Source organism: Mirounga angustirostris, unplaced genomic scaffold (assembly GCF_029215605.1).
Source record: "Mirounga angustirostris isolate CCGP_5_RB_7025 unplaced genomic scaffold, mMirAng1.0.hap1 SCAF_8, whole genome shotgun sequence".
NCBI classification, from domain to species: Eukaryota; Metazoa; Chordata; class Mammalia; order Carnivora; family Phocidae; genus Mirounga; species Mirounga angustirostris.
In genome coordinates this window covers 62,143,174-62,170,280 of record NW_026991716.1, presented here as the reverse complement: position 1 = coordinate 62,170,280, position 27,107 = coordinate 62,143,174, and the positions used below count along the sequence as shown (strand labels likewise).

Below are 27,107 nucleotides of genomic sequence, written 5' to 3'. Positions count from 1 at the left end.
TAAAGAGAGAACCTTATACTCAAAGGAAATTAAGTGCTCAATAATGTATATGATGCTAAGGCTAACAGAAAAAAATATTTACACACATGCACACAAGTCTTGCAATTAATATAATCTGATCAGTTAACTTCGAAGACTATGTAAAAAGTAAAAATAATGATAGTGGTATGGTGGGAAAGTAATTTATTGAGATATTAATCTGTGTTCTTTATCCCTGGATTTCAGAGCCATATTCAAATCAGGCCAACTATTCTCTATTTTCTTGTCTTCGGGATTTTTTAAAAAAGATTTTATTTATTTATTCTGAGAGAGAGAGAGTGTGCACTGTGCATGCATGCCAAAGTGTGGGGAGGGGCAGAGGGAGAGAGAGAATCCCAAGCAGACTCTCAACTGAGCATGGAGCCCAACATGGGGCTTGATCCCACAGACCCTGAGATCATGACCTGAGCTGATATCAAGTCGGATGCTTAACCGACTGTGCCACCCGGGTGCCCTGGGATTTTTTTTTGGCAATATAGATTAGCATATTGTGGATTTTACGAAAAGAATCCTGAAAGAATTCCCAGTATCCAAGACGCTGGAGATTGGCTGTCCTGACAATAGCAGAGACTCCTGCATGGCCTGGTAATGCCCTGGGCAAGTGGCAAAACCTTTAAGGGGATGGCTGTGTGCAGGTGCAAGGAGATTGTGGAAGGGCAAATATAAATTAAAAAAAAAATTAAGAGAGATCCCATTGTTTCTGTTCAAAGGAAGGGAAGAGACTCCTCCACCCCACTTTTCTTTTTACTTTGGAAAATTTGTAAAGTCTTTCCCTGTCTCTTTGAAACGTATGTGTTTTGAAAAGCTAAATAAGTCTCTTGCCAGCTTTAAGACCCAGGAATGTCTTTTCCAAGGTTCTGGAGCCATTTCTTTGTAATACAATCATTAAGGAAGATAGTACCCTTATCTGAGTTTCTTAAGGAAGGTAGGAGGCTAATTTTCTCTGATGCCAAGTTGCACTACTGCTTGCCATAAAAATATGAGAAGTTTAGGGCACCTGGGTGGCTCAGCTGTTTAAGCAACTGCCTTAGGCTCAGGTCATGATCCTGGAGTTCCAGAATTGAGTCCTGCATTGGGCTCCCGGCTCAGCGGGGAGTCTGCTTCTCCCTCTGACCCTCCCCCCTCTCATGGTCATTCTCCATCTCTCAAATAAATAAATAAAATCTTGAAAAAAATGAGAAGTTTATTTTACCATTGGATAAAGCCAAATAGCTAATATAGATGGTCACCCCATTCATCAGATAAATTTAGGATGAACTATGTGTGACAAATGGTGCTATCAAGTCCTCTTGAGTAGTTACTGTTTGAGGATGCAATCCGCTCGGCTATATAAAAGGGTGAGATTTCTTTTTGTCTTTGCAATCTCTTAGTGGATTGTCTGTGGTATGCATCACATTCTGGCTTAATGCTTACTCAATAATAAAACTGTTTTTGTTCTCTTCTATCTTTGTAGAGAAGTTTTCTGGATTGACAGAAAACTGTGTGTGTGTGTGTGTTTTAAAAGATTTATTTATTTATTTTAGAGAAAGAGAGAGTGAGAGAGCAAGCACACACATGTGGAGGCAGGGGGCGTTGAGGGAGAGGGAGAAAGAAACCCAAGCAGACTCCACACAGAGCACAGAGCCCAACATGGGGCACAATCTCAGGACCCTGAGATCACAACCTGAGCCGAAACCAAGAGTCAGATGCTTAACCAACTGTGCCACCCAGGCACCCCAGAAAAAACTGTTTTTAATTTTATTTCTCCAAAAACTAGACCAGAGGCACAGAATCTCTGCTTCATCAAGATTGCCATTCTCCAAGTATGGGATAGAACTTTCCAAGGGTCTCTGTGGTTGCCGATGTGGACTTGGAGACTGGAGGAGTTTTCACAATGCTTTGGTAGTGCATACATAAGTCATACCTCTGGGGGCTGGGGAGGTACAGGGCTAGGAGAATTAAACTTCAGTGATTACTGAAAGTGAATTTCCTGTTGGTCTCATGGGATGAAATCTCACAAGCAGAATTAAGTTAATGGAAGTAAATTAAGATGATCCAAGTGACTTTACATACTTACTACACAGTAAATTTGGAAAATAGAACACAGTTCAGCATGTAACACCGTATATACAAATTAAGAAAAAAGAAAACCTTCACAGCAGGTACCCACATTAGCCTACAGCATGAAAGAATGTAGATCATAGCAAGGAGGGGATATTGAAGCTCATAAACTAAAAACAGCTGGATTTTTGCTGATGTTAACAAGAAGGCAAATATAAAGTATAACATCAATAAGCACCAAAATATATGGAGAAAGTATTTCTGGTAATAGGGCATTATGCATTGGGATGGGTGTTCCCTTTCTGGTAGGAAGGAAGTAAGAAGACATGAGTACAGAAAAGCTTTGAAAAGGAATTTTGGATCTTCATTCTCAAAATTATACAAACTGGAAAAGCAATCCAGATTCATATTTTTAACAAATAATCAGAATGTTGATTTTTAATAACATGTTACATGTAAATGAAACTTAGTAGTCAAAGAAAATAAGGAGATCTAAGTATTTATATGCACTTTTAATATTTTTCCACTACTGAAAAGCAACTCTTTCATATTTAAAAGAGAAAAGGAAGAAGCAAATATAACATTTATAGTTTTATCATACTCTGTTAACTACTAATTCTTTCTAAAGGCACCTGGGAACTTCTCATCTTTTAAAACTTGTGATATTGTCACAATTTATCAACTTTTTATGAAACTTTAATAATTTAAGAGCAAAAACCAGGGATATGCATAATAATGAGTATGTTTTCAAGGAAATAGGTTTGTTTCATTTTATGATAAAATGATAATTTTATGATAAAATATAGATCCTTACTTCCTATCACAATAAAAAGTTTATATATGTTGATAATAGATATTGAGAGTTATCATTTATCAAATGCTAATCATACATTTAGTTTTCAAATTTGCACATCAAGCTTCTTATGATAATTTCTATTATTAGAAAAAGTGACTCCAGTTGGATGGCATGTCCAAGAATCCATGATTTAATAAAAACAATCACAGATACATATATTTACACATACATATATATATATGTGTGTGTGTATATATATATATATATAAACATATAAGTTCTTTTGGTAGTTTATGTAATACATTATATATTAGAAAACTACTTAAAATATATATCAGTGTTATATATTGTTACATAAATGTATAATACATAGTTTATTAATACTTATTATATGCCAGATAGTTTGCTAAATCTTTGACATATTAGCATCTTATTTAATGTTCATGAGACAGTGAAAATGTATTCTCTCTCTGTCTCACACACACACTTTTAGTAAGTAAGAGATATAATGGATAAAATTATAATGCAATGAGACAAATTGCTCCTTTTGTTCCACTCAGGGGTTAGCAGCTTACAGCCTATAGGCCAAGTCCTGCCTACCATCTCCTTTTGAATAGCCCAAGAGCTAAGAATAATGATGATCATTAAAATAATAATAGGAATAATAATAAAAATAATAAGAGACCTTAATTAAGGCCCACAAAGCCAAAAATATTTGCTATCCAAAGGAAATAGTCAACAAAACTAAAAGGCATAATAATAATCTCCCTACATGGGAGAAAATATTTGCAAATGTCTTATCAGATAAAGCACTAGTATCCAAAATCCATTAAGAACTTACCAAACTCAACACCCAAAAAACAAAAAATCCAGTCGAGAAATGGGCATAAGACATGAACATTTCTCCAAAGAAGATATACAAATGGCCAACAGACACATGAAAAATGCCCAACATCACTCAGCATCAGGGAAATACAAATCAAAACAACAATGAGATGCCACCTCACATGGGTCAGTATGGCAATAATTAACAAGTCAGGAAACAACAGATGTTGGCGAGGATGCGGAGAAAGGGGAACCCTCTTACACTGTTGGTGGGAATGCAAACTGTTGCAGCCACTCCGGAAAACAGTATGGAGGTTCCTCAAAAAGTTAAAACTGAGGGTTCTAGAGGGGAGGGGAGTGGGGGGATGGGTTAGCCTGGTGATAGGTATTAAAGAGGACACGTACTGCATGGAGCACTGGGTGTTATACGCAAACAATGAATCATGGAACACTACATCAAAAACTAATGATGTAATGTATGGTGATTAACATAACATAATAAAAAAAAAATAGAACTATCCTAAGACCAAGCTATTGCACTATGAAGTATTTATCCAAAGGATACAAACATAGTGATCCCAAGGGGCACATTCACCCCAATGTTTATAGCAGTAATGTCCATAATAGCCAAACTATGGAAAGAGCCCAGATGTCCAACCACAGATGAATGGATAAAGACATATATAATATATATGTAATATATATAAAATGGAATATTACTCAGTCATCAAAAAGAATTCAATCTTGCCATTTGCAATGATGTGATTGGAACTAGAGGGTATTATGTTAAGTGAATAAGTCAGTCAGAGAAAGACAAATACTACATGATCTCACTCATATGTGGAATTTAAGAAACAAAACAGATGAACATAGGGGAAGGGAAGGAAAAATAAAACAAGATGAAATCAGAGAGGGAGGCAAACCATAAGGGACTCTTAACTCTAGGAAACAAACAGAGTTGCTAGAGTGGTGGTGGGTGGGGGGATGGGCTAATCAGGTGATGGGCATTAAGGAGGCCACTTGATGTATGAGCAGTGGGTATTATATACAACTGATGAATCACTGAATTCTACCTCTGAAACTAATAATACAGTATATGGTAACTAAATTTAATTTAAATAAAGAATTAAAAAGAATAAATAAAAGAAAATATTTGTTATCTAGCCCTTTACAGAAAAAGTCTGCTGATCCTGCAGAGTAAAGAAATTTTGAAAATGGAATAATTATCTACATATTTTGGCTAAGGGATTGTACAATCTTTTTCTATACCTACTTAACATAATTTCTTATGACACTGCTGAGATGACCACTAAGACAGTCTGAACTGCATGCAGCAGGTGCATCACTGAAGCTCAGGGTTAGGAGAACAGGTGCCCAAATGAAGCAGACGAGGTGGCCCTTTGTCGTCAGTGTTGGATGATACATCATCTGTAGATCCTGATGGCCCCTCCCAGAGGATGCTGTGAATACTGAGGGAATTAGCTCACAGAGTGCACTGCAGGGGTGCCCAGAACCAGTGCTTGGTGACATAAGTGATCCAGGAAGGCACAGAGCCAAGAGGCAATGGGTAGCACAATGGCAGGCGCAGGGAGGGTGTAGGTTCTGAACCCAGACAGGAGTGGCACCAACCCTGACTCTAGTCCCCCTCTCTGGGCCCCAGTTTCTCACCTGGGGATTAGGCAGGCCCACCTTGTAGGGCTGTGGGGTGCATCAGTGACAAACCAGCAAAGAACTGGAGCTCAGAGCAGGTGTGTGCATGACCATTGTCGGAGGGCCTGCTCTAGTTCAGACTGCCTCAGTGGTCATCTCAGGAATGCCACAGAAATTATGTCAAGTAGGAATAGGAAAATATTTATACAACCCCTAAGCAAAAATATATAGCAATTAGATATTTACATTTTTACATTAAGGATTACTCCTGCTAGCCATATTCTCTAGTTCTAAAATATGTTTAAACATGACATTTGTATTTGTTTCACAATTTGGAATTAAATATTTCAAAGGTACTATTTTTAAGGCTTTCTGTGAATACAAACAAAAAATTAGGTTCAAAAGAAAGCATCTTAATACAAGCAACTAAGGATATGAATAATCTTCCAGCTACAGTAGTAGGACTTATTTGCATTGTATATTATAAATTAAATGACATTAATCCCACAGTTGAATTAGGAGTAGGAGATTAGATATTTGCTATAGTAAGTAGAAGAATGAACCTCAGTTTTAGCCTTCTAAGATAAAATTAAAAAGAAATAACACCTGCAAAAAGCATTAAAAAAATCTAAAAACTGCAGTAACTTATGGAAGAATACTATATATTTGCCTATAATTTTCTATTTTTTAATTTTCTAATACATACCGTAAGTCTAAGTGCGGAAAAACACTTTCCTATAGGGCACTGACAAGGCTAAATAAAGACAAGTCCAAATGTTTGTAACAAATACAATCACTTTGGAAATCCAACTTGATGTTGTATATTTTAACTGGCTTATAAGAGATGGCAAAAATACAATGCATTATGTATTTGGGTCACATATTTACAAAAATAAACCTTCTAATAAGTGAATTAAGAGAACCCATGAAATCAGTTTATAATAATACCATAGTTTGTCTAGAACATATTATCTATTTTATGTATGACTAGGAAATCTCAGGACCTATACATATTTGACTTTCAGCCAAATTCATATGCCTACCAAAGATACAAACTGAAGTAAATTAATTCATTCCAGTTAATAATAAAGAACCAACCAAGAAGTGTATGATGAAGAAGCATTCATGAAATGGAAAATAGATTGCTTACAAATCTTACGTAAATGTTCCAAAACACTAAAATCAATCTGATCCCATCCTTCATTCAGGTACCATTCACTACTGAGGTAGGTTCAGACTTGCACTTGGTTAAGTGGAAAAAGCTTGTGGGGAGCCTCCTTTGATTCTTCTCAACTTTCTTACACAGAGCCTTGTGTAAGAAAGAAAGGGACTAAATACCATTAATCTGAACAGAGTGGAGAAGGCAAAGCCAGAAGTCATTGTTTTGATTAAGACAGCTCCATACAATAGCTTAATACAGTTCTATTGATTTTGTTTTAGGAAAGAGATATGTTAAATATGTTAAAATGCAAAATTATATTTTAGAGTTTCAAACTTTGGAATTTCAAAAACACTTGATTGAGAAAGAAAAGGTAACAGAGAAGTGCCATTCATTCATTCATTCAAAGTTCACAGAATGCTAAAAAAAAAAAAAAACAAAGTTCATAGAGTTCTGACTATTTGCAGCTTTGTGGTGATTGCTCAGGAAAAAACCAAGATAATTAAAATATGGTCCATGTCATTCAAGCAATTAGAGCAAAGCAAAGGAATTAAAACATGTCCACAAATAAAATATAAGATTTAATATTCCCTTTAAAATTTGTTGTAAATACTAGAGACTATTTTTATAACATGAGAATTTGTCTTGGAAGAAATTAATCACATGATCATATTTTAAAACCACAGCTCTGAGGCAGGTACTCTGGATTTCCAACCACATCTTGTCAACATTTTGGTGTACATTTTCTGTACATCAAAGGACTAAACTTCTCTGGCCACACTTTTAATCTCTACCTACAACGATTTTTCCTGTAATAACGAGCATAACTATCAGTGAGGATACAAGTACATGAAATAATGCAATTTGAAAATTACTTTGCAGAACATTTAAAAAGTGTTAAACTAATTAAAAATAAATTATAAAATTATGTTTTTTTGTTCATTTGCACTGACTGAATTGTGCCAAGTCAAATTCTAATTCCCTCATTTTCTCTATCACAGTACCTTACTTTACCAGTGGAAAAGTTTTTCAGGGGTGCCTGGATGGCTTAGTCAGTTAAGCATCCAACTCTTGATTTGGGCTCAGGTCATGACCTCAAGGCTGTGGAATCGAGCCCCACATCGTGTTCTGCACTCAGGGTGGAGTCTGCTTGAGATTCTCTCCCTCTCCTTTACCCTCTCCCTCTTCCCCTTCCCCTGCTCAAGCTTGCTATCTCTCTCTCTAAAATAAACAAATAAATCTAAAAAAAAAAAGAAAAAGTTTTTCAGTTCAACAATGAGTCTACATAATCCAAACATTTTTCTTTTCAAAAGAATTTCAAGATGCATTAGAGAACAATTCCTTCAATTGTTCATTTGATGTTTGATATAATAACATTTCATAAGAGATTCCATTAAAAAACATACTACAGATTACATTATGTTACATTATATATATCACTTAGAATCACATAGATATATGTCATATACCGAGATATACCTATATGATATATATGTGTGTGTGTGTGTGTGTATATATATATATATATATGATTATGTTGGGGTTCTCTAGAGAAACAGAACAAATATAGATAGATATCCATAGATACATTTATTTATATATCTATAAATCTATAAATCATATTTTCTGAGTGCCCATCTGTGCCAGTCATTGTTGTTGGCACTGGAAATACTGCAGAGACTAAAACAAACCCCCTCTTCAGCTCACAGTGAACAAATAAACAGATAGATGTTCGTGTGTGTGTGTGTGTATAGATAGATAGATAGTTGGTTTTTTTTTTGTTTTTTTTTTTGCAGGGAAAAGTACTAGGGAGAAAAATTAAAGATGACAAATGGGAAAGGATATTCTGTGTAGGGAAGAGCCTCCAATTTTTAATGGGGTGATTAGAGAGGGTCTCTTTGAGATGGTTATGTTTGAGCAAAGATCAAAGGAGTTTAGGAGTGAGGAATGAGAAGAGTGTTTCAGGAGAAGAAGCAGCTATGCTAGGAACTCTAGGCATGTTTTTGTGTAGTGTGAACTAGGGACAGGAAGAAGGTACAAGCAGAGGACAGTGGGCAGGTGGGAGAATAATGGGAGAGGATGAGGGTGTATGTGGGGTCCAGATCACACAGAGTTTGGGTATCACGGCAAAGGTTTTCATTTTTACTTTGAATGAGATGAGAAGTCCTTGTAAGGTTTTAAGCAGAGATGTGACATGATCTGTTTCACATTTTAAAATAATCACTCTAGGCGCCTGGGTGGCTCAGTCGTTAAGTGTCTGCCTTCGGCTCAGGTCATGATCCCAGGGTCCTGGGATCGAACCCCGCATCGGGCTCCCTGCTCCATGGGAAGCCTGCTTCTCCTTCTCCCACTCCCCTGCTTGTGTTCCCTCTCGCGCTGTGTCTCTCTCTGTCAAATAAATAAACAAAATCTTAAAAAAAACAAAAAATAAAATAAAATAGTCACTCTAGCTGAACTGAGGCTTGGAGAGTGGAGTTTTGGGGGGAAGAAAAGAGAGGCCATTTTGGAAACCAATCCAGTAATTCAGACTAGATGGTCTTGTACTAGGTCAGCAAAAGTGGAGGTGGTGAGAAGAGGTTGCATTCTGGATATATTTTGAAGACAGAGGCAACAAGATTTCCTTATGGATTGGATATAAGATATGACAAGAAAAAAAGAAGTCAGGAGGACTCCAACGTTTTTGGTTTGAACTACTTGAATAATGAAGTTAGCTTTTACTGTAGCAAAGACAACAATAGAACAGCTAGTTTGGAAGGTAAAACCAGGAGTTGGATTTTGTACATGTTAAGTTTGAGTGCTTAATAAACATCTGCTGAGGCTTCCCTGGCCTCACCATTTTCTAGGACAATTAGAACTCTGACCTGTTACAGATACTTGGGAGCTCAGAGGCATCTGCAATGGCTGGAGACATGTATAATCACCAGAATACTTAGAGGAAAAGAAATCTTAATCCCTGAATAATACTGAGGATATTGCCAAAAGAAAGGGGAAAAGGATTGCTAGAGTTAGAGTGGCTGAAAGCAAGTGAGAAGAACCAAGGAACCCTGTCTTGAATTCCCTGCTGCATGGCTTCCTTCCTATAGCATCATGCTTATCTTTCAGAAAACCGACAGACTGGACTCACAGAAAATGAAAGCTTTCTTCTTTGTCTAAAAGCAAAATTTCTAAAAGGGATCAATCTTAAATTTCAAAGATGAGCCAATGAATGAAAATTTCATTTGAAAATAGTGGAACTTTTCTGAGGAATCAAAGCAAGTGTTTCTCTAAGAAACAGCCTTATTATATATATTACAAAAATTAGTTGGGGCGCCTGGGTGGCTTAGTCAGTTAAGCATCTGACTTAGCTCTGGTCATAATCTCAGGATCCTGGGATCTAGCCCTACATTGGGCTCTGTGCTCAGCAGGGAGTCTGCTTGTCCCTCTTCCTTTCCCTCTGTCCCTCTTGTTCATGCTCACTCTCTCTCAAATAAATAAGTAAAATCTTTTTAAAAAATTAGAGAAAATTTACCTGAAAAAACCCTCCCAATTCATATTCTTAATACCTTAATTAAAAAACACTTTATTGCTAAAAAATGCTAACCATCACTTGAGCTTTCACTGAGTTGTAATCACTGATCATAGATCACAATAACAAATATGATAATAGTGAAAAAGTTTGAAATATTGCAGGGATTATCCAAATGTGACAAAGAGATACTGAGTGAGCAAACGTTATTGAAAAAATGGTGCTGACAGACTTGTTTGACACAGAGTTGCCACAAACCTTCAATTTGTAAAAAAATGCAGTATCTGTGAAGTGCAGTAAAGTGAGGCACAATAAAATGGGGTATGCCTGTATATGCCTTTTTAACTTATTTTATACAATCCCTATTATATTTTTTATGCTATGCCCTGTAATTCATATTGATATCCCAACTTCTACTATTGATCAAACTGAAAATAAAGCAAAAATAGGAAAAACAGAGAGTCAGGGTAAAATGAGTAATAATTTTTTAACCATGTCTAAAAGTGAGGAATAACAACAACAAACAAGGAAAATATCAACTACTTTGAGCAAAACAAGAAACCTCTGTGATTATCCATTCCAACCACCAACCTGAGGCTTAACTTACTGCCCTCCCTAAAAACCTCCTGCAATATTCCATCAAGTGTATCTACCCCTGTGATTGTTCTATCTGGTTTAGCTTGTACCAGAAAACATAATTGCATACTCTGTTTGTCTTCCGTGTTTTTATGTAGTTTAAAGACAGACATTTTCAAATTCCCAGAAGTAACTGAAGAGAACAAAGGTGTAATATTTTCCCCACAGAAGGTGAATTTTCTACTTTTACCCATATAATTTGCTGCAACAGCACTTTAATGGTCAGTAAAAACATTTGATTGATTTTTATGAAAATTAAATGTTTTACAACATAGATGTTTATAAAGTAAATGCACAAAGTTAGTTTTCTGTCATTTTAGAGCAATTCAAATGGAATTTTGGAAAAAAAATATTTGCTGTTGAAGTTTATGTGTGTGAAAAGAATCTATTGCATATACATACTATACAACAACAAAATAAATTACTCAGTCAATACATTGATTTATTAAATTCCATAGTAAGGGAATATATGAAAAAAAGATTTCTTAAGGTCTAGGTGCCTAACTTCAAGTTATGACTACCAGATTTAGAACATATTAAAAAAATTTTAAGTATCTACAAAACAACTCTCATAACTTTAAAATATATTTTATAAAGTTTTAAAGATATCTCCAAAACACTTCTAATAAGTAGAATATGAATAATAGTCATGATCTTGTGGCTTGAAAGCAAATGGGCACATATTTTTGGCACTAAAAGGTTTGAGTAGGGATGTTGACAGAATTTCCAGATGGTTGTCATCCTATACACAAAGCGGAAGAAGGAAGTTTTTGGGAATTCTATTTTATTTAATAAAACATTAAATAAAAATTACTATGCACTGACACACAGTTAATTTGAATATGTAAATAATAAACTCACAGAAGTAAATTTTATATTAAGTTAAACAGAAAGAGTACATTGTGGCATCTATCATTATAATATTACATTTTTTTAAGTGATTGAGAGTTGATTTTGAAAACAAAATTATATATAAGACTGATCATGGGAGAAAAAATATGAATGAATAAATGAATGGGAAAAATGAATAAATGAATTAGTGAATGGATAAATGTTAACACAGAACTATCAAGAATCTTCTAGAATAATGATGTGAGGAGCTCTGGCAGGCTTCCTCTCTGGAAAAACAACCATAACTGGTGAAAATTATTTTTAAAAAACAGCATTTGAAGTCCCTGGAAGTTGTCCAAATGGCATATAGAAAATGGAGAAATGTTTATTCGAGGAAATCTACTAAATCTCCATAATAACAGTGAGAGTCTGTGGCATTTGAGTTAAAACCCACTCCCTTCCTTCTCACCAACCAGCTCAGCAAGACTGAAATTCTATTCTAGGTGCATACAGTCAAGAACATAGGCTTTCTCTCCCACCACTCCAAGTTCCCAGTCAAGGGCTACAGTATCTACCCCAGACGGGAAGGCCACCTGCATTTCTCATCCCCCATTCTGGCTCTATGTTGCAGAAGCTCTATTTCAAGCAAGTGTAATTGAGTGGTCAGGGGTTCCCTTCCTTTACACATTTCCCAATTATAAGATTGAAGCTCTATGTAGATGTAGCAGGCCAAGATTACTGTACCTTAATCACCTATGTCTTAGCTTGTTCATAGGGCAGAGGTTCTATTCCAGGAAAAGTAAGAACAAAAGTTGCTGACTTCATCCAGTGCCACACTCATAGAGTAGGAGTATCTATCTAAAAGAAGCAGGCTTCTGTCTCTATCCCACTCTCCAGAGAAGTAGCATAGAGGTTCTGACTAGGGGAAGAGGAAGATCATAGGAGAAGAGCTCTCTGTAGCTTTCCCTGAGGGAACTGATTTTATTTGGAACAGATGCTGGAAAAGGTCAAGCATAGCAGCACTGTTAAAAACAATGGTACTGAGTCACAAGGTGGAGGCTGATAGTTCTTTGAGAGCAGCAAGTGAAACAATATACAAACTAGAAGTTTAATAGAAAGAACTAGGGAAACAGACAGATAGGAAGAGCCTGGAATTGGAGAAGGCTTTAAGGACTGGATTCAACACAAGCAGAATAGCTAAAAGCTTAACAGGGAGATCAGGACAAGAGAGAGAAAAAGACAGCTGGTTAAAAATACTATCAACCCTGATGTGGAGGAGGTCAGAGTGATGTGTACATTTCCAAAGATGTGCCCATGTGTACTAATATCAGAGGTTGCACACTTCAGGGGAAACAGGTCTCACTGAATTAGTACTGCCAACTCATTAAACAAATAATGAAGCAAACAAACAAACAAACAGACAAAAAGCCCCAGGAGTGGGGACAGGGATCACACACAGATTTGTTATCTGAAATGACCAGTAATCAACTATAAATTATGAGACATGCAAAGAAACAGTAATGTGCAACTCATTAACAACAACAACAACAAAAACAACAGGCAAAAGAACCCTCCTTTGAGAGGCCCAGATGTTGGAAATATCAAAGACATTAAATGAGCTATTATCAATATGTTCAAAGAATCAAGGGAGTTCTAACAATGTCTCATCAAATAGAGAAGATATATTAAAACATATAAATTATTAAAAGCTAAAATGATTCTGGAGTTGAAAAGTACAATAACCAAGATAAAAAAATTCACTACAGGGACTCAATAGTAGATTTAAGCTGGCAGGAAAAGGAATCAATGAACTTAAAGATAGATCAATAGTGATTATACAATCTGATGAAAAGAGAAAAAAAAATGAAGAAAAATGTTCAGAACCTCAGAGAGGCGTGGGCTACCATTGAGTGCACCAACATATGTATAATAGGAGTGGCCATCAAGAGGAGAGAAAGGGATAGAAAAAAAATGTATCAAAACAATAAGGGCTGAAAAACTTCCCAAATTTGATGGAAAACATTAAACTACAACCACAAACTCAATGAACCAAACTGGGAGGAACACAAAGAGATCCACAACCAGACATATACACATGATAATAAACGTTGAAAGCTGGGAAAGATAAATGCTTGAAAGTAGCAAGAGAAAATAATTGGTAATGTACTAGAGACACTTAATAAGATTAACAACTGACTTCCAATCAGAACAATGGAGGTCTGAGACAGTGGGATGATATATTCGAAGTGCTAAAGATGTAAAACAAGCTGTCAACCAAGAATCTTACATCCAGCAAAACTAACTTTCAAAAACTTAAGGTGAAATAAAGGTGTTCCTAGATAAACAAAAGCTGATAGAATTCATTGCTAAAGACTCACTTTAAAGAAATACTAAAGGAAATTGTTAAAGCTGGAAGTGACACTAGACAATAATATGAACTCACATGAAAAAAACAAAAAACTGGTAAAGAAAATTATATAGGTAATTATAAAAGTATTATTTCATATTTCTTATTCTTCATCTTAAGTGATTTTAAAAATAATATAAAACAATATTAATATACTAGTATTGTTAACCTGCAATATATGGAAATCAAATATACTTGGCAATAACAGCACAAAGGAAGTGGGTGAAAGCAATGTTGCATTGGAGTAAGAAAGGACACCAGATGGTAACTTGAATCCACAGGAAGAAATGAAGAAAATCAAAAATAGTAAATAAGAATATTATATAACAAATCCTATAAATATATGCTTGCTCTTACTTCTTCTCTTAGTTTCATTAAAATACATAAGATTATATAATTATATAAAGTAATAATTACAAAAATGAATTATTGCATTTTTAACATATATAGATATAAAATTTATTAAAGTAATAGCACAAAAAAGGGGAGAGGGAAACAGAGCAATATAGAATTAATACTTCTATCTCTTACTGTAATTAAGGTAGTGTGAAAGTAGATTTGTAAAGTTATTTTGGAACCCTAGAGCCACTAAGAAAATAACTCAGGAAATATATTGAAAAAAACCACTGAAATAATTAAAACATGACTAGAAAATACTCATTTAATGCACAAGAAAGCAGTAAAGGAGGAATGGAGGAATAAAAAAATGAAATATAAAAAAGAAAATAAGAGATAAATATAATCATATTGATAATAATATTAAATATGAATGAATTAAAAATCCAATCACAAGGCAGAGATTGTCAGGCTGTCTTTGAAATAAATAAATAAATAAATGAATGAATAAATAAATAAATAAGACCTAAGTACATGTTATTAATAGGAGACAAATGTTAGATTCAAAGATAAAAGTAGGTAAAATTAAAAGAATGTCAAAAGATATACCATGTAAACAGCAACCATAAGAGAGCTAGAGCAGCTTTACTAATATCAGACAAAAATAGGCTTTTTTTGTGACTAATATACTGCTCACTACTGGCAGCAATAATAGGGAATCTATCTGCTAATGAAATCTGTTGGATGGCAGACATCAGGGATATAATGAAAGTTGGGTGGCAGATAACAATCTGGTTGTTACTTAGTCTTTATGTCTATCTGTTTACATGCTACTAAAAGCTCACATCAGTCAAGAAAATATCTGGTACACAAGGAAGAATAGTCCTTTTCATTCTGGGCTTCAGTTTGGGTGTTAATTTTGGACCTATGGCTGAGTGGTAAATTTGCTGAAGCTGCTAGTTCTTTCTGCATATTTAAAAAACAGTCTTTTCAACTGGCTATAAAAAAAATCTCTTACTTGTGTGTACCCTAATGATAGCTAGTCTAGACAGATAGATATTAGATTCTAAGGTATCTTAAATTTAACAGAGCTCCTGTTGTGATTCATACAGATTAGTAAGTACTTATATAATTCTAACATAAGGGATATAAAGAATCCCTAGAGAAGAAAGAAACTGAACTTCTAATACTTTGAATATGCTAGCCTTTTAAGAAAAAACCTTTCTCAAGAAATTGCTAACTTGGAAGCATTTTTTATGTAAGAATCGAAATCCACATAATCAAAGTGAATCTTTGGAGCTATCAAACCAGTTTAATAATTTTCACTTAAAAACAGTTTCATAGGGTGCCTGGGTGGCTCAGTCATTTAAGTGTCTGCCTTGGGCTCAGGTCATGATCCCAGGGTCCTGGGATCGAGCCCCACATTGGGCTCCCTGCTTGGTGGGAAGCCTGCTTCTCCCTCTCCCGCTCCCCCTGCTTGTGTTCCCTCTCTCGCTGTGTCTCTCTCTGTCAAATAAATAAATAAATTCTTTAAAAAAAACCAGTTTCATAAAAAGCACAATGAGATAACATATCACTTCACATGTAACATGATGGCTTAAAAAAACCAAAACAAAACAGAGAATAACAAGTATCGACGAATGTGGAAAAACTGGAACCCTTACATATTGCTGTGCAGCTGTTAGGGAAAACAGTTTGTCAATTCTTCAAAATGTTAAGCATAGAGCTATTAAATGACTCAGTAACTCAACTCTTAGGCATATAAACAAGAAATTTGACAACTTACGTTCACAAAAACCAGGGAGTTCGCCCATGGTTTTAGTCTTTAGCTTTGTGAAAGCTGTTTCTACCACAGCCCTTTTCCTTATACTACAAGGGATGATTTTTTTTCTATACTCTAGTGGACCTCCTTTTGTCCTATTATGCATCTGTATTTAACACTGATTTGTGAAATTGTAATTTCCTCAAACAAGTTTTATAAGTGCATTAAATAATGATTTTGGGGTGGAATAAAACCAGGATTACAAATTCCTAATGATTACTGAATATTAGCAAACATTCCCAGAATAGTAATGTTAAGTGCAAGAGATTAAGATTCCATGCCCCATGGGGTGCCTCTCATTAGGTTAAGTGACTCTTGATCTCAAATCAGGTCTTTTTTTTTTTTTTAAAGATTTTATTTATTTATTTGACAGAGAGAGACACACAGAGAGAGAGGGAACACAAGCAGGGTGAGTGGGAGAGGGAGAAGCAGGCTTTCCGCTGAGCTGGGAGCCAGATGTGGGGCCCGATCCCAGGACCCTGGGATCATGACCTGAGCCGAAAGCAGACGCTTAACAACTGAGCCACCCAGGCGCCCCTCAAATCAGGTCTTGATCTCAGGATTTTGAGTTCAAGCCCCAAGTTGGGCTCCACATCCACTTAAAAAAAAAAAAAAAGATTCCATACCTTTGAAAAATAGTGTAACAAATTCCTAAAACAAATTTGGAATAAAAAACTTACAACTTTCTGAATTATCTAAGACAATAGTTTTTTTTTTTTTTTTAAAGACTTCATTTATGGGACACCTGGGTGGCTCAGTTAAGTGGTTAAGCATCTGCCTTCAGCTCAGGTCATGATCCCAGAGTCCTGGGATCCAGCCCTGCATAGGGCTCCCTGCTCAGGGGGGTGCCTGCTTCTCCCTCTCCCTCTGCTGCTCCCCTTGCTTGTGCGCTCACGCACGTGTGCTCTCTCTCTCTCTGTCAAATAAATAAAATCTTTTTTTTAAAGATTTATTCATGAGCATGAGAGACAGAGAGAGGAAGGCAGAGGGAGAGGGAGAAGCAGGCTCCCCGTGGAGCAGGGAGCCCGATGCGGGACTCGATTCCAAAATCCCGGGATCATGACCTGAGCTGAAGGCAGACACTTAACCAACTGAGCCACCCAGGTGCCCCTAACACAATAGTTTTTACAACTTGATGTGTTACTCCCCTATAGGATAAGCACAACAGAAATGCTATGAGAAATCTAATCAACTAAATTGCTTAATGAAAGTTCTCCTCTCGATGCACCCTAAATCTCCTTATTGATATGTTTATCTATATGTCTACATTCTAAAACTTTAATTTAAGCCTATATTATCTTTCTGGGAAGAATCTCTAAGAGAACATTTTTGCAGGAAAAGCCATCATCAAAGCATCTAAAAAAAAAAAAAAAAGACTGAGAACAGGAAAGTGAGCCCAGGCAAACTCTAACATTCACTTTAAATCATCATGTGGTATTGAAGATCAGAGACTGTGAAAGTTCTTTACACTATTAAGAACCAATTATCCCACAGATAGCACTTTATGATAAGGCCAGGTCCAAACTCTGTTGCCACTGCCCCATTCTATCCAAGCCCTACCTTTTATGAACTTCTTTCTACAAAAACATACTTCCTTCATTAACATAGCATTTAGCATGATTTCTAAAAACAAACGCTAATGAAAAGCTCTAAGGAGCCAGTTTAAAAAATCATGACTCTTTATGTAAACATTGTACCTCATTAATTATCATCTTGATATATAAAAGCATTTTTTTACACATGATGTTTAAAAGGTATGCATGTGCAGCTTTCATATTTGGAAAGAATGAGAAAATGGTAGGGTTCTGTTTTTCATGGTATTGCTGACATTTACTATAAAACACTCTTAACTTATAAAACCTGACACTTTTGGTGAAAATAAAGATTAGCCAGAGGTGTGCCAAGTTCATTTTTAGTTGCTATATTTGTAAAACAATCCCACTCACTCAACCAAAAAAGAAACACTGATGAAAATTTATGGGGTCCCAAAGGAATTTAATTTGGAGGATTCAAGGAAGCTGATTTACCAACAGCAAAGTGTTCATGTTATCAAGGGAGTTACCTAAATTCCATACTCAAGCACCAAATAGAGAGTAGAAAACAAAGTCAAAAGCAATTTAAACAGACCGTGGGGAATTTGGCACTAGCCCTATATATTTAGGTATAGGGAGAGGCTATAGGTATAGGAAGAGGGCTTTCAGTGAAATAAATAACCATAATCTTACCTATGAGAGTATGCACTTATTTAAAATACTCTCCTATTATAAGCTATTCCATGTGTCAATTGCAAAGTGATTATGACAGCCATTTTCCTTATAAGCAAGTATACCAGCCTTCAAGTTACTATGAGAGGTTATTTAGGCTAAGAGTGAAGTTTTAAAATAAAATACTGCCAGCCCGCAAAAAAATATGGTCATTAATACTTTTTGCTGGACTTAATAAAAGACACATTTGTATGTTAGATATCCTTAGGTCTTCATATCATACACATTAGTATTTTAGTCATATTCATTCACCAATTTAACAAGCGAAGCAGAATTCATTGTAGTGATCAAGATGTAGATTGCTTTTAGAAAAGTTTTATTCACCCTTAGTCCTCTTTCTTTTCCACTCACACCAACACATACACACCTATAAATTAACAATTTCTTTACCAAAAATAAAAGAGCTCTGAGGAATAGGGAAAGAACCAACAATCAAGCACTTTATTTATTATTCAGTTATTCTCTTTAGCACAACTAAAACAAAATCTGGTTTCAGTTTCCTTGGACTAGAAAGGCAATTCCTTGAACAACTTCAACAGGCTAAAAAGGGTTTTAATGAAATTATGACAAAGTACTTAAAAATAAGTGGTAGATATAAGCATTATAATTAAAATAAAGAAAATAACTGAAAGTGATTGTGTTTTGTAGGTCTTTCCACTCCATTTTTAGCCTGAGAACCACAAAATGCACCTGAATTCTCATTACACAGTCAGTAATCATAATCAGATAATAAGCACAAATAACCTACCATTATGGGAAGTGCTGCCAAAGGGACTGCCCTAGAGGAGTACCTGAAGTCTTATACCACCAGGTCTATAAAGCACCAGCATTATTATTTGCTTAAATTTTTATTTTTTAAAGGAATCTAAAATTATCTACATTTCAAATGCAGACTCACTCGAAGTAATATTCATGAAACCAAACATGTGATATTCTAGTTCTATATTTTTTCTAATACAGTACATTAATGCATTAAAATAACAGCCCCTACGATGATCTCACATGCTCCCAATGGTACACGCAAACACATTTAGTGAAAACAAACCATCCTACATAATTTTCAACTGGATTTCTTTCTCATAGAAAAAACTGATGAACATATATTAGCATCAAGATTAAAAAGATTAATGTTCAGTTTCATGTCATGCTTGCTATGTATGCACTACAGTACATCATTTAAATTTTAAAAGAGTTGAACAAAGGCAGTGGAGTTGATATATTGAACCTAAAATACTCATTGCCTCAGTCTCATATTGGGAAATTACTGAGCTTTGGAGAAATTGTAATTTACACTAAATGAAACCATATATCTTGGATACAAAAGACAGGTTGACTGAAGGTTCTGCTTGGATCCTATCTTTGTAAGTTCGGCCTCTGTGGTTTCTATAGCTGGTAAGAGTGAAAAGTGATCTTTCGCTACCCTAGGAGTGATTTCTATGCATGAGAGAGGAAAAAAAGGGCAAAATGTGGTTCAATAGGACAACTCTGCCACTTGTGTCCTATAGAAAAATCTTTTTATTTTGAGCTTTTGATTTTAATTTGATTCATTCTTGCCACTAAATCAGTACATTCAATTCCCTCTGCAATAAAATTTCAAATCACCTGCCTATGCATCTACTGAGTGCGGAGAAAGGTACAACCTATTGGAGTTTATTGTTTCATTGAGTTTATTCCTTATTGTAGATGGAATCATCATCAAAACTCAGCTGAGAGGACAAATTGGTTCATAATGATTTAAATTATATTAAAATATCACTGTTCCCATGAACTCAAACTACCCAGACTTTACCTATTAATATAAAACTCTGTAATGCCCCTAGATGTTCATTTTATTTATTTTTTTCCATGAGAACCGGGAACGACCTTTTCCTAACATATAATTTCTTTGTGAAATTATAGTGACTAACAAGACTAGGCAAAACATTCACTTAATAAAGTTCACAACATTATAATAACAAATGATAGAAAAGAAAGCATGGATTCTAACCACTTTGTCCTCCTTTGGGAAAGCATCCAAGGAAGCAGAGTAAAAAGAGAGGAAAAAGAAGAAGAGAAAAACAAAAATAAGGCATATATTAATAAACAGATTTTAAGGAAATAATCATGTATTATTTTTAAAGTATTAGAGCACAGGTATTTTTACAAATAAATGTTTACTCTTCCCCAAAATACTCATTGTTCAAGCTTTCATTGAAAATGCACATATGCAGATCCTGCTATAGTAGATACAAAAATTGGTCACTATAATCTCCAAAATTTTTAGAACTTGGATTACTACATCTCTATTTAAAACATTATTCAGAAAGAAATCCCAATCCACTATTATATTTAGTCTTCCTATTACTGAAAAGACATTTTATTAAAATCCATAAAATTATATGAATAATTTTATCAAATTACTGTTAAAATATTTATAGTTACAATTTGGAAAATCTAAGAATGGGAAATATTTGTAAGAAATAAAAATGAGAAAAAAAGATGTTAACTATTGTAGCCATAAATTATTCCACAAGCAATATTTATTTGTAAGATACACCTCAACATTTATAATCTTATAGGAAAAGCCAATACAATATAGTCATGCAATATTTTTGACTTATGCCCAAGATTGAGGCAGTACTTTCTTTTATTTTGTTCTTCTGAATATTTTTTCCAAATTGGATGGGTTTCGTGAAGACGGGTAGACCACATTAGGCTTGGGTGTCTTCTCCAAAGCAGAGGTACCTCTTTGCTCAATTTCCTTTAAACATGAGTTTAACCCAAGTAATTTTAATATACCAATAGTTAACTGTATTGTTATTGGCTTTCCACAAACCTGTAGTCGAAGGCTAAAAACAGTCAACAATACAGGGGCTGAGTCAGCATCTCCACTCCGCTGATTTGCACATTAGTACTCACTGCCAGGACCTTTCCGATTGGACAGTAACCCTATGCCAAATGGTTTGTTAAATATTTTGACTATCATTCCCAGGTATCATCTGTGAGAATTCATTTCAAAATTGTGCATTTAAGAACACCAAAGAAGAATTAACAAATAGGTCTCATGCACCTTTTTATGCGCCAGACGCTCTTTTGACCCCAGGTTGTTTTAAAAAGGCTTTAACATCACATATGATAATTTATTAAAAAACTTTTAGCAGGAAAAGAGGAAAACTTATTTGGTCATCAGAATGGCACCTAAAGAAAAATTAAAGCTATGTCCTAAGACCTAGATTTTAATTATCATAATAATCATAGACAATAATTATTACTATCCAGTTAAAAGATAAAGAAGCTGTTGTTCAAGAAGGCCAAAGCCTTCCCAAGGCCACAAATAGTGGGCTCACCTTAAAATAGAAGATATATCTATTTTACTGAATATCTTAATTCCACTGGAAGAGGTTTTTAGAATACCCTGCTTGTAATTCAAATACACTACCAATGAATACAATGTTGATAGGGAGATTGATTTTGATTTTAACTATGATTTTCTCAATTAGGAAAACATCAAGAGTGTTTAAAGCTTCATGTTATTTTTAAGTATAACTTTGTACTATGTTAAATTGCATGCATGATTAAATAATATATGAAATTATTTAGAGAAACACTGGGAATTCTTTAGGTATATGATAATTTTAACTGTTCTGTATTACATTGCAGACCTGTATTACATTGCAGACCTATATCAAAGAAAACCCACCCAGACATTCTCATAAATAATTCTATCCATACTAAGATAGGGAATATAATAAAGTACATTAAAATGTATTCTAAACTATTAGAATTTATCTAGTACTTCGTAAATAATATTTAGTCCTCTTAAATGAGCATCTGAGTGCCTCAAAAATTGTATATATTTAAAGCACTGCATAACAGAAGACCAGCTCTTATTTAAGCCAAACAAGGAAACTGCATCAGATTGAAACTGCATCTCATAGAGAAGAAAATAAGTGCAAAAATCCCCCCAATTTATAAAAGTGTATTTTGACATACTCTTTAAATATCCAAATAATTTCCCTATGAGAAACTTAGTGCTGCATTACTTTACCATGACAAGAAATAGGAAATTACTCTCACAGAAACTAATCATTGCTTTATACATCTTATCTTGGGTTAAATTTAATGCCACACTGTTTACCTTACATTTGACCTTCATTCAATCTGAAACAAATGTTGCAGAACCTGAAATGTTTTCTTCCCTTTTTACAAGAAGAACTGGCCATAGCAACTTGCAAGAGTTTCATAATTCATGAGACTAAATCTACATTTACTACATTCTTCAGAAAATAAATTTACTCCCACAGATAATCTGTTGGTTTTGAATGGGAATCGTTTATTAAGATACATATGCAAAGCATCTTTTTATGACTTATTTTCATCACTACTCCGCTACTCTGAACTTTATGAAAAACACAGAAAATGGGAAAAGGGCCAGTAACAGGTACATTTATGCCCAAGTCGACTTTCTAACACGCGTGTGTTTTCTGCTTGGGAGGTGCACTGCTTTTTACCCGCATTCAGAGTGCCTCGCGCACTCAGGGAACACTCACGTTGTTGGAGCGCAGAGACACGCGGCCTCCACAGCGGGCGCAGAACTTGGTGCGGCAGTAGGAGCAGAGATGGCCGCACCCGTCAGCAAACTTGGTTTTATGACAGATCCCACAAGTGGGAGCGTCATCTTTGTGCTCGCCCTGGTAACGCCGTGCTTCTTCCCCTATTTTTCTGACTTGTTCTTTATAGCTTTCAAATTGTTGATGCAATCTCCTGGGCAAAAGAGAAAATGGTAGCAAGCTAAGTAAATGACAAAAGACAAAAAACAAAAACAATTTTTCCTAACGGAATAGCAGTGCAACGGTTTGAACCAAATCAGAACACACAAAGCAATTTTTCCCACTCATCTTACCTCCAATGGTAAAAAATGTATTTGCGTGTATTCCATTAGCCCCAATTTTGCTTACTAGCAATGAACCATACATAAATAGACTCTATATAATCACTGTTGTGGTCCCAACAGTGGGATTCATGTATCTACTCCGTGCCTCACCTTCTTTCAGACCAGCGGCTTTCAAAGTATTTGGATTGTGGAACTCTACAATTACACTCATGTAGTATACAACTGAAGCAAAAGTTATATAAAATACCTAGCCTAACTCTGTATGATGTACTCTGGTATATTCTTTCTCATTCTATTTTAAGTTTAATACTGATTACAATTAAAAAAAAAAACTTGTCACAGTAACTTGATTTGATGGCCCACTATTTGAGCATGATGTATACTTGGAAAAATGCAGTTTTAAACTACAATGCTATGTAATCCATGTTCCACAAAATATCTTCCTTTACTCCTACTGGAGACTATCTATATATTCAATATCAAGTGTCTGATTTCATACGGCATATAAAATGTTACCTTATAATTGAGCTCACCAGTCTTTCCACATCACATGAAAAGTTCTAAACCACACCTTGCAAAATATTCAGATTTTTACATACCCCGACCTTGCTTGATCTCTCTCAGGTCATATGTATCAGAGCTGCTATCACTCTTTATTTAATGAATGCAACCAGAGTTGTTGAGGCAAACCAATTCCCATAAGAATGATCACACTTAGTATGATTCAAGTCTCCTCCCCTCCCCATCAGACCAAATCCCTCAATCTTAAATTGCTGCAAATAGAAACTGTTCGCTGTTCTATACAGAACACTACGACATCCAGGGAAAGGATAGGTCTTAGTTTCATAAATGAGAACTGGGAGAGTTAGAGTTGTCCCAGGACTAGCCAACAGCCGTTGGCCACTAAAATGAAGGAGAGAGTCCTGGGAAATCATCTGTGGACCTGAGCGAGTGTGCTGGATGCGACTGTTCCCTAGGGCACAGAGTACACACACATGCTCTTGTCAAAATAGGCAGTCAGCTTGATTCTCTACACCTGAGATAACTGTGGGACCTGGTACTCCCTGGAAACAGAACCAAATAAGTTAGGTGTAAGGACTGCAGTGTTTGCAGTACTGGGATTTCATGATATTTTTCCTTTAATGCCAACAGCTCCTGAGCAGAATTTTAACGATTACTTTAAAAATTCTGAAATCCCCTTCCTGCTTTGCCAACTGACACTTCTTCTATTTAATCCCATAATTAAAGCAAACATACTTGCACTAGGAAATAAAGTAGTTTAGAATCTGAAGCCCTTCCCAATTTAAAGGCTAGCTAATTTCAGTTCATAGAAAGAAATAGTGATATTATATTTAATGAGTGCAAGAATACCTGATCAACTGAAAGAGTGAAGTTATTTGGTACATTAAATTTTTTATACTTTAAGCACCATCAATCTAGGCTCAAGTTGGTAGAAAATAGTTGTGGATATCTATTATTTCAAAAGCAACCTTACAAAATAGCATTGGAAATCTTAAGGCTTCTATTAAAGAAAATAATTATTAAGGAGTGGGAGCAAGGAAGTATCTCTAATCAAAGAAACAGATATAAACTCTAAGCATAGAGGGAGTGCATGAGTAAATATTTATTGTGAGAACCAGCAAATCAAATTTATTTAAGTAAATATAAATGAGAGAGCTAGGCTAAGGAAAAAGTTTCCCTATAAACTTACTTCATAATACAGCATATGATTTGATATGGGTGTGGCAAACTTTCCAGTAAAAGGCCAGACTGTAAATATGTTAGACTTTGTGGGCCATATAGTCTCTTTTGCAACTACTCGACTCTGTTGTAGCATAAAAGTATCATAGATAATATGTAAATAATAAGCATAATAAGTGTGGCTATGTTTCAATAAAACTTTATTACCAAAACAGAAAGTAGGCCAGATTGGGCCCGTGGACCAGTTTGTCAGCTCCTGATTTAGTATATGCTTTATACTGAGGTATAATTGTTTGAAAATCCATTGTTCTTTAAAAATTCAAACATAAAGAACTTTTGTCCATCCTATAGGTCCCAGTCGAAAGGGGCCTTTTATACAATACTTACATGCAGGGCCCTGACCACTGAGATGAAAACTTACCCTGCTACGATCGCATAGCATTTTACTGGGTTACTCTTAGTATGTTTACCCATATACCATTAGTATTTCTGAACATGACATCTTTCTTGTGACAAGTGCTTTGCCCCACAGCTGGTGAGGAACATTCACACAAGCAACATTGCAAACTCTACCAGGACTCACATCCTCCTGGAAGCTACCCCTTGGTGGCCCGTATACATCCGGACTCTCCTCCTATGTGTATTTAAAAGTCCTTCCTGGTTTTGGCAATAGCCCATGGTTATACTACTGGTTTGGACATTCCCACAGGGAGAGAACTGGGGGGGGGGGGGGTGAGAATCATGCTGTTTCTCAGACCAGAACTCTCTTACATCTTCACTCTCTTTCTTCATAGGCTTCTTCCTCTCCTTACACGTGGGACTCCCTTATTCTTCACTGAGAGAAAAAGTCCAACCAAAGTCCCCACCAACCTCTCTAACTTATTTCCCACTGTGTTCCTTTTTATCAGCACTCACTATAAAAGGAATAAAGGATGGAAAGAAGGCAGGGAAGGAGGAAGTTACAGCATTTATTACTCTTACTTCTTCAAAATCTACTTACTCTGTAACTTTCTGCAATGCTCTACTAAACTCTCTTAAAAATCAACCTTAATGCCCTTTTCTCAATTTGTATTCCCCTTACGTTACCTCTGATATCTCACTCTGTCAAGATGTTGTCCTCATAATAAATTTTGCTTTTAGAATCAGGATATTGGTAGTGAAACCATAAACAGCATATTTATTTTTTGTATCTGATGTTTTAATGCTTTAATCCATATCAAATATGTGATAGTGCTCTATTATGAATAATAAATGGAAATACATATTATATTGTACAGTATTATAAATGCCAGTAAATGTCAGTAAATGCAGGACTGCAAATGTAAAATCTTTTTTTGTGAAATTTAATTGTATATTTTATTTTTTATAATTTTTTTATTATGTTATGTTGGTCACCATACAGTACAGTGAAATAAATCAGAGAAAGATAATTGTATAATTTTAGAATTAACACTATATTCTTATTGATTAGCAAGGTTGTTAATATATGTGATCACAAAGATCTCAGATTTAAATTATCTAGATAGAAAATGGGAGTGTTATAAAATATGTAAAATACTGTAAAAAAAAAACATTGATACAGAAACCTTGGTTTTCTCCTAGGATGTGATTTTTCCCCATTGTTTCACTATGTAATAATCATTGCATTATTTTAACATCAGTGCACTCAAGAAATACCAAGATTCCAGCTGTAAACAAGTTGTTTGGGTGATTAATGGCACATATTTGAAGGAAATAAAGATGAATGCCTAAAAATCTAAATATCATTCTCTAAATGTCTAAAAACATCATTCTATAAATGCAAAATAATTTAAACAGAAAATCACTGACGACATTCTTACCTATTAGTAAGTATTTGTTGATCACTTGCTATAAATAAGATACATAGCAAGATGCTAAATGATCAGTAATGGTAGAATGCAGAGAAATCTTTGTAACTGGCACAGTACCTCATTTATTTCTATTATGTATTTTTCCTTCCTCCATCCCCAAAGTGGTCAGAAGCTAGAAGACAATTCTACCTTTTTTCCTGGCTATTCTTTTCAAAGTTTAGGCTAGATTTGCCTAGAGCCCGAGGGGTTGGGAGCTAGTGCTTTGAGATTTCAAGAGCCTACGTGTTAGGAAGGAAGGAAGGTAAGAGCTTTCCCTAAGATGAAGGGAGGGCAGAGACTAGGGTAGTTTGCACATAGCACTCTAAAATGGAGAACTGCTTTGGGATGTGCA

General features: G+C 35.2%; 1 protein-coding gene across 3 annotated transcripts in view; it reads right to left on the bottom strand.

The window, feature by feature from the left end:
- The window catches only part of RIMS1 (regulating synaptic membrane exocytosis 1), a 492,165-nt gene that overhangs the window by 267,489 nt on the left and 197,569 nt on the right, over nucleotides 1–27,107 (bottom strand). For 2 of the 3 annotated variants that reach the window (XM_064597759.1, XM_064597760.1), the window contains 2 exons: nucleotides 22,840–23,053; nucleotides 20,111–20,309 (listed from right to left, as the gene is read on the bottom strand). In XM_064597759.1, coding sequence (XP_064453829.1) covers nucleotides 20,235–20,309; nucleotides 22,840–23,053 — 289 coding nt within the window. In that variant the 3' untranslated portion in view covers nucleotides 20,111–20,234. Of the gene's footprint in view, nucleotides 1–20,110; nucleotides 20,310–22,839; nucleotides 23,054–27,107 lie in introns of those variants that run through there. The other variant, XM_045867077.3, reaches the window with a different exon arrangement.